At 48.1% G+C, this 8,819-nt stretch overlaps 1 protein-coding gene across 1 annotated transcript in view; it reads left to right on the forward strand.

Annotated features, from left to right (window-relative positions):
- Positions 1 to 8,549, forward strand: part of MOGAT2 (monoacylglycerol O-acyltransferase 2) — a 68,224-nt gene extending 59,675 nt beyond the window's left edge. Inside the window, exons 4-6 of the mRNA XM_014960609.1 lie at positions 3,979 to 4,153; positions 5,074 to 5,273; positions 8,026 to 8,549. Coding sequence (XP_014816095.1) covers positions 3,979 to 4,153; positions 5,074 to 5,273; positions 8,026 to 8,180 — 530 coding nt within the window. The 3' untranslated portion in view covers positions 8,181 to 8,549. The remainder of the gene's footprint in view (positions 1 to 3,978; positions 4,154 to 5,073; positions 5,274 to 8,025) is intronic.
- Positions 8,550 to 8,819: the final 270 nt, after the last annotated feature.

Below are 8,819 nucleotides of genomic sequence, written 5' to 3' on the forward strand. Positions count from 1 at the left end.
GAGGCTGCCCAGAGAGGTGGTGGAGTCTCCTTCTCTGGAGACATTCAAACCCACCTGGACACGTTCCTGTGGGACCTGCTCTGGGTGGACCTGCTCTGGCAGGGGGGTGGACTGGATGAGCTCCAGAGGTCTCTCCCAACCCCATAACATTCTGTGATTCTGTAATATTTTACATAAAAGTGCAGGGCTTTTTGAGGGATCATTGATACAAACCAGCAGCATCCTCACCAGTTCAAGGTGTCCATCATTTCAAGTTCTCAGTCTCTTAGAATGAAAATGGCCAAGTTACCCAAATACTCATCCGAAACTTTTTATCATTTAGATCTGTCATGGACTGAATTTCTCCTCTTCCTCTAACGGTGCTAAGGATTGCTAAACTTCCACCAAAAATATCTCAATGAAAAGCCTAAAGTCTAATGGGATGAATCCAAGGCTCTGTATGTTTTGATGTAGTCGTCCTGGCAGTTTTTTTTTCTGTAGTCCAAAATATTTTATATTAAAATAAAGTAACCAGCTTTTATTTCCACATGTTATGTTCCATTAAGGTTTCACCAAATATTGAGCAAATATGAAATTGATTATAGGCAAATTAACCTTGATTTCCGTTAGTGGCTCCTCATGGAGACTCTGCATTTAGGGACAATTTTGGGGCTGTGTCCATATTCATAATTATGTGCAGCCTGAGCCACGCTCCTACATCTGTCATTTAAAGCCAGAAGTGCTGGATAGAATCCCGAGTCTGTTGGTAACCTGTCAATGCAGTACAATGCAGTGCTACAGATGCTTTTGCATCTTAGGAAGACGAATTTGCATTGAAGCACCCTGTCGGCCAAAATGGAGATTCTTCCAAATGCGTAAGAGAAGAGCTACAAAATCACAGAAGGCTTTATTTTCCCTATAGCTCATTCATTTACTCATGATGCAGTAGCTAAGAAGCTACAAACCCACAGATGTAGTCTAAGCAAATATTGTCAGTTTGGAAATAAAATTAGAAAAAAAATGCCAGTGAAGCAAGATTTGTCAGAAAACATCAATTCATTGACAGGAAAACGTTTCAAGAAAATCTGCTGTTTTGTGACAGCTTTCTTGGAAGATACTTAACTGCTGGCTCTGGGCAGACTCGCTGTGGAAATGGTACTGGTGGTGGGGACTCTGGAGCTGGCATGTGCCATTCTGCCCCATGAGCTGCCCCACGGGCTCAGGGCCTCTCCTCACTGTGGCTGATGCACTTGGTACCCTGAGCCAGTGAGGACCATTAAAATCCAGGAGGTGGAACTTTTAAACTGGAATTTATTTTTAAAAAAATCACAGAATCACAGAATTGCAGGGGTTAGAAGGGACCTCTGGAGATCATCCAATCCACCAGTCCACCCCCCTGCCAGAGTAGGGTCACCCAGAGCAGGTTGCACAGGAACGTGTCCAAGCAGGTTTGAATGTCTCCAGAGAAGGAGACTCCACCACCTCTCTGGGCAACCTCTTCCAGGCTCTGCCACCCTCACAGGAAAGAAGTTCCTTCTCATGTTTAGATGGAACTTCCTGTCTCCATTGTGTCCATTCCCCCTTGTTCTGTCACTGGGCACCACTGAGAAGAGCCTGACCCCATCCTCTTGGTGCCCACCCTTTAGATATTGCTCAGCATTGATGAGGTCCCCTCTCAGTCTTCTCTCCTCCAGGCTGAACAGCCACAGGTCCTCAGCCTTTCCTCAGCAGAGAGGTGCTTCTGTCCCTTGATCATCTTTGTAGCCTCTGCTGTCCCCTCTCCAGTAGTTCCCTGTCCTTCTGGAACTGGGGAGCCCAGAACTGGACCCAGTGCTCCAGATGTGGCCTCACCAGGACAGAGTAGAGGGGGAGGATGACCTCCCTCCACCTGCTGGCCACACTCTTTTTAATGCAGTCCAGGAGACCATCAGCCTCTTCTCTCATAGATGTCTGTGAGCTGGGTCTTTCCCCACCTTGTACAAAAGCATCCTCAAATCACCTGACAAATAATTTGGGACAGGAAAAACCTTGTGTCCATACCGTTTTGTTGAGGGACATGTCCCTGAACCAGACAGCAGCTTTTCATGGATCATTACTTGAGCAGTTCTGCACTCCATTTGCTGTTCTGGTTGTGGAGCAGAGGTTGGGGGAAATAATCACCCTTTTATCAGTTTTTAGCTTTTTCTCCCGCCATATTAGAAAAACGTATTGGAGGATGTTTTAAACAAAGTAGGTTCCCAACAGCATCTAGGCCAGCTCAAGGCAACATAAGGCGTTGAAAATGACACGTTGGGCCAATGGATGGGAGGAGATGGAAATACAGGCAATGAAATACATTTCAGTGAAAAATGGCTGAGTTGTTTCAGTTGACCTTTGTCAAGAGAAGGCACGGTGGGTGCCCCTCCAGGAATCCCCTATCTGCTCTCCAAAGCCAATGCTCCATCTCCCCAAGGGCACAGCACTGACTCATGGCCCCTTTTTGGCTCCATCCCTGTGTCTAGCTGGTGAAGACGGCGGAGCTGGACCCTAGGCAGAACTACCTGATGGGATTTCATCCCCATGGGGTCCTGGCAGCAGGAGCCTTTATCAACTTCTGCACAGAGGCATCGGGCTTTTCCACGCTCTTCCCAGGCATCACCCCGCACCTGATGATGCTCTCCCTGTGGTTTCGCATCCCCTTCTTCAGGGACTACATCATGAGCGGAGGTAAGCAGGGTGGGATACATGGACACAGCTACTGGAGGTTGCGCCCAAACCCCCTCTGAAGTTTAAAAATGCCCTCCTCGATCTTATCTCTCTCATTCAACTTGTTAGAGCACCTCTGAGCTCAGGGAATTGCTGTGCCAGGTGCTGTGGAACAGCAAAATGCAGAGCAAGCCATGAGCAGAAATGCTGAGACCAGCAGGGCAAGGTGGTCCCATGTTTCTTTCTTTCCATGCAGACAACATTCAGGCTTGAAATTGTGGTCTCCACTGAAAAGAAAAGGAAAAAAAACTATTTTTTCAGAAGCTGCTGCATCCAGAGAGAGAGGATGCAAACAGCAGCTCACGCTGTTGCAAAACCCCGTGGCAGGAGAGGAAGAAGAAATGAAAAGGAATAGATAAAAATTAAATGGAGAGAGGGGAAAGGGAGTCTGGAGAGATTTTTGGAGACTGGCAGGAGATGACCTCCATCTTTCACTGGGGAGCTTGGGGAACGGCCACTTCTCCATCCTGATGGGCTCATGGCGTGGGCAGGATTCAATAGACTAAACACAGGCATCCAGCTCCGTCTGAGATACCCCAGGGCGTTCGTCACCCTGTTTTCCACATAAACTCTGGCTCCTGCTGCTGAAAAAATATTTACACGGAGAGCGAGGAATCATAACAGTGAGATATGAGAGAGTTATGACCCCGGCAAAAGAAGGTTTAATCACTGCAATGTGGGAGTTTGGTGCATAGCTCGTTTTCAGGTTGATTGAATGCATTTGACAAAGAGGGTTTAATTTGCAAATTATTTCAGCTTTGTCATTTCTGAATTCAAGATTTCTAACTTTTGCAACTAAACGACATCAAGGGACCAAATTCTGCAGTAAGTTCCACTTTAAATTAGCAGCTCCACTGAAGTTTGTGTGTGTTTTGACCTAAAGGAAATGTTTCACTGACTTTGGAATGATTCAGGATTGGACGTGGTTTCATTCAACAACAAACCAAAACAGATTTTTCCCTGGGGCTTAAGGGTAGTTAGTTCTCAGTTTACATTTTTTCCTGATTTTCTTTATCTTTCTCACTTCTGGGCCAGACAGCAAAGGGATAATTGAATATTCACACAGCAGAGTTTTGCACAAATCCAGCATCTTACAGGAGAACTGGGCTGACATTGCCAAAGTGTAGGAAAATTCTGAAAATAAAGTGTCTAGCACCCCTCCAGAGCTGGATAGTGGGGGAAAAAAGGTACAGAGCAAACCACAGACATGTGGGTTTTGCAGATGCTCAGTTTTAATTCCTCTCTGCCCTCCAGGCCTTGTCTCTTCAGACAAGGAGAGCGCATCCTACGTGCTGCAGAAGCCAGAAGGTGGAAATGTGCTGGCCATCATTGTTGGTGGGGCACAGGAGGCCCTGGATGCCCGGCCAGGATCCTACACCTTGCTGCTGAAGAAGAGAAAGGGATTTGTCCGCCTGGCCATTCAGCATGGGTGATGCAGGGGATGGGGTCACGGGGTCTAGAGGAGAGGGGTCTACAGGAGAGATGGGGAGGGACTCACAATTTTTCTTCCTCTCTGCCCTCCAGGCCTTGTCTCTTCAGACAAGGAGAGCGCATCCTACGTGCTGCAGAAGCCAGAAGGTGGAAACGTGCTGGCCATCATTGTTGGTGGGGCACAGGAGGCCCTGGATGCCCGGCCAGGATCCTACACCTTGCTGCTGAAGAAGAGAAAGGGATTTGTCCGCCTGGCCATTCAGCATGGGTGATGCAGGGGATGGGGTCACGGGGTCTAGAGGAGAGGGGTCTACAGGAGAGATGGGGAGGGACTCTTGATGAGGGATTGTAGCAATAGGATTAGGATTAATGGTTTTAAACTGAAAGTGGGGAGATTTAGATGAGATCTCAGGAAGAAATTCTTTCCTGTGAGAGCGGTGAGACACTGGAACAGGTTGCCCAGAGAAGCTGTGGCTGCCCCATCCCTGGAGGGGTTCAAGGCCAGGCTGGAGAGGGCTTTGAGCAACCTGGTCTGGTGGGAGGTGTCCCTGCCCATGGCAAGGGGGTGGAACTTGATGATATTTAAGGTCCCTTCCAACTCAAACCATTCTATGGTGCTTAGGGACAGATGCTCTGTGACTGGTTAATGGTGTTTTCCTGCTGGTTTTGGAGAGGGGAGAGAAAGTGTTTTGGGGTGGGCTTTGCTAATCACACCCCTGCATTGGGTTCATCTCCCCACAGCACCCCACTGGTCCCCATCTTTTCCTTTGGGGACATGATTCTATGGTCCTTAGGGACGGATGCTCCAGTCTGTGACTGGTTAATGGTGTTTTCCTGCTGGTTTTGGAGAGGGGAGAGAAAGTGTTTTGGGGTGGGCTTTGCTAATCACACCCCTGCATTGGGTTCATCTCCCCACAGCACCCCACTGGTCCCCATCTTTTCCTTTGGGGAGAATGACCTCTTTGATCAGGTGAGGAACCCCAAGGGCTCCTGGCTGCGGCAGATTCAGCACCGGCTCCAGCAGATCATGGGCATCTCCCTCCCCCTCTTCCATGCACGAGGCATCTTCCAGTACAGCTTTGGGCTGATACCCTACCGCCGACCCATCTTCACTGTGGGTAAGTCCTTCTTTGGCACATGGGCACGATGCTGGCCACACTCAGCCTGGTCAAAATGGGGCCAGACACATCCCTGGGCTGTGTCATCCAGGGATGCTTCCTGCCAGGCTGAAGCATCATTCCAGAAAGGACGAGCTGTGGTGGGTTAGAAACATGCTGGCAAAGGAGCATCCCCAATGGCTCCCATGTCACATTGATTTGGGCCTCTGGCCTGGTCTTATGACAAAGCCTAGGTCATCTGGGCTGTACTGGGAAAGCTCCAGAGCAAACATGGCCATCCCATCACCCCTGTGGGCTGCAGCCAACCCCAGAGCAACCCGGCGAGATAAATCACTGCAATAGCTTTGGGTTCAACTTCTTTAACATCTTGATCTAGACTGAGTGCACCCTCAGTAACTTTGCAGATGACACCAAGCTGGGTGGCAGTGTTGACCTGCTGGAGGGTAGAGAGGCTTTGCAGAGGGATCTGGACAGGCTGGCTGGATGGGCTGAGACCAACGGGATGAGGTTCAACAAGGCCAAGTGCCGGGTCCTGCACTTGGGTCACAACAACCCCCTGCAGCGCTACAGGCTGGGGGCAGAGTGGCTGGAGCTGCCTGGCAGAAAAGGGCCTGGGGGTGTTGGTGGACTGTCGGCTGAACATGAGCCAGCAGTGTGCCCAGGTGGCCAAGAAGGCCAATGGTATCCTGGCCTGTATCAGGAACAGCGTGGCGAGTAGGGCCCGAGAGGTGATTGTCCCCCTGTACTGGGCACTGGTGAGGCCTCACCTCGAGTACTGTGTCCAGTTTTGGGCCCCTCACCACAAAAAAGACATTGAGGTGCTGGAGACGGTCCAGAGAAGGGCAACGAAGCTGGTGAGGGGTTTGGAGAGTAAGTCTGATGAGGAGAAGCTGAGGGAGCTGGGGGTGTTCAGTCTGGAGAAGAGGAGGCTGAGGGAAGACCTTATCACACTCTATAACTACCTGAAGGGAGGGTGTAGAGATGCAGGAGTCGGTCTCTTCTCCCAAGTAGGAGTCGGTCTCGTCTCCCATGTCACAGGAGATAGGACAAGGGGTGCAGGAGTCGGTCTCTTCTCCCAAGTCACAGGCAATGGGACAAGAGGAAATGGCCTCAAGTTACCCCAGGGGATGTTTAGATTGGATATTAGGAAAAGTTTATTCACCGAAATGGTTATCCAGCATTGGAATGGGCTGCCCAGGGCAGTGGTGGAGTCCCCATCCCTGGAGGGGTTCAAAAGATGGGGAGACACAGTCCTCAGGAATACGGTTTAGTGAGTTTTATTTCTTATTTCTTATTTATTTTTTTGTCAGAGTTAGGTTGATGGTTGGACTAGATGATCTTTAAGGTTCCTTCCAACCTAGACGATTCAATGATTTGATGATTCTATGATTCTTCCAAGCCCATTTTACAAACACAAGTAGGACAACACCTGAGCAGTTTGCAGATTTGCTCAGTGTCCTTTGCAGACACAGCCGCAAACCTCAACCTTTTTTGCATATGAACAAGGCAAGGTGTTTCGACCAGAAACCATGTCCACAGGAGTCCAAATTTCAAGAAAGTCTTTGGTTTTGAAGAATTTTTACCTGGTTTCAACAGCTCCGTGCTTGGCCCACCAGTGCAGCTGATGATCTGTGAATTAGTCTAATTAATAAGGCTGTTTGGAAAGGTCAGAGCTCGCCCCGCTGATTAGGTTTGACAGCCAGCAATTACTTCTAATTGTTTTACAACCTGTTTGGATTGTCTCAATGGGTTTATGAGCTGTGCGGTATCACAAGGGCTCTTCATTAGTACGATGAGGAGCAGCGTTACATGATGATGAAACCTGCTGCCACTTGACAAACACAATTTGAGTAAGACACCAGAGCAAGAAAGGTATTTCATGGACTTCCCCCTCCCCTGTAGGCACCCGGTCCTGCTGCTTGTGGCTCTGGGAGATAGGAATAAACTTCATTTAGTGCTGGGAATAAAATGAATTAGATTTGCCCTTGAAAAAAAAATCATGATTTTCTAAAGATACGTGGGTACTTTGTGCCTAATAGAAATGAAATGTTTCACAGACTTTAATCTGAGCAAAGTGGAAGCACCCCTGGGATATTTAGACAGTCTTGGGCTCCCTTGTGCCTCAGTTTCCCCATTGGCAATGCAGATTCCCAGGGCCATGAGGGAACAGCTTGGGAAGCCCAACCCAAATATTAGGATGATGTTGTCTGGGTGCTTTGTGCCTAATAGAAATGAAATGTTTCACAGACTTTAATCTGAGCAAAGTGGAAGCACCCCTGGGATATTTAGACAGTCTTGGGCTCCCCTGTGCCTCAGTTTCCCCATTGGCAATGCAGATTCCCAGGGCCATGAGGGAACAGCTTGGGAAGCCCAACCCAAATATTAGGATGATGTTGTCTTTTTCCACAGCACATCCGAGATGAGGGGAGCAGCTGTAGGGACTGCACTGAGATGCAGTACTTTTCACTTCAAAGACCTACACAGAAGGTCTTTGGCATTAACCAGCTTTGCAGATGGGGAAACTGAGGCAAGGAGAGATGTGACCTTGGAGACCAACAGCAGAGCCAGGATCTGAACCTCTATCTCCCTATCGTCTTGACTTTCCTACATCCCAAGCCCCAAGACATGACTGTTCTTATCGATCCATCCACCACACCCTTGGAGAGGTGGACCCCAGCTCTATAGCAAGATGTGCAAAGTATCCAAAAGGACCTGACATGGGATCCTCCTAACACCTGTTCTTTTTTTCCAGTTGGGAAGCCAATTCCAGTGCAAAGGAAGCACAGACCCTCCGAAGAAGAGGTTGATCAAGTACATCAGAAATACCTAAGCGAATTGTGCAAGCTATTTGAGGAGCACAAAGCTAAATATAACATCCCAGAAGACAAACACCTGGAATTTATATAGAGCTCCTCACGCAAGGTGAAACCATGGAGCTCAAGCTTCAAGTTTTCCCCTATCTCTGGAAGTATTTCACAACCTCAGCTTAGTCACAGTGAACGTATGGGCTGTATGGTGTAGGGAGAAGGACTTGATTTTCCCAACATTTGCATGGGTGTAGGGTCAGAGTTTTCATTTTTTCTCCCTGTAGGACACGTAAAAAGTATAAAGAAGAAGAAAACCCAAAATCCCATCTGTGTTCAGCACTATTGAAACTCCCCAGAAGAAAACTCACACTTCCAGTCTGCCTTGGAGGCCAGTTTTTCAAGATATTTCCAGGCAGAGATGAGTTATTGAAAGTTCCCTCTGCATTATTTTCATTTGGAAATGGGATGAAGAGCCATAATTTCTGCTGAATGCATATAAAAGTTTTTTTTTAAATAAAATTTGTCTAGATCAACAAATGATCATTGTTTGCTTGGTGCTCTTTGTGTCTTTAATTGCTCTGGGCTCTTTTTTCCTCACTTGAAACATGGTTTATCAGACTCCCATGGTTTTCCATACTCCCAGCACGGTGCTGGGCAACCTCAGCAGCAATATGATGCCATATCCTGGGGCAAAAGAAATAAAACTCTTATAAAGGGCAAGGGCTCATGCAGTGGGTTC

Source organism: Calidris pugnax, unplaced genomic scaffold (assembly GCF_001431845.1).
Source record: "Calidris pugnax isolate Ruff unplaced genomic scaffold, ASM143184v1 scaffold270, whole genome shotgun sequence".
NCBI lineage: Eukaryota > Metazoa > Chordata > Aves > Charadriiformes > Scolopacidae > Calidris > Calidris pugnax.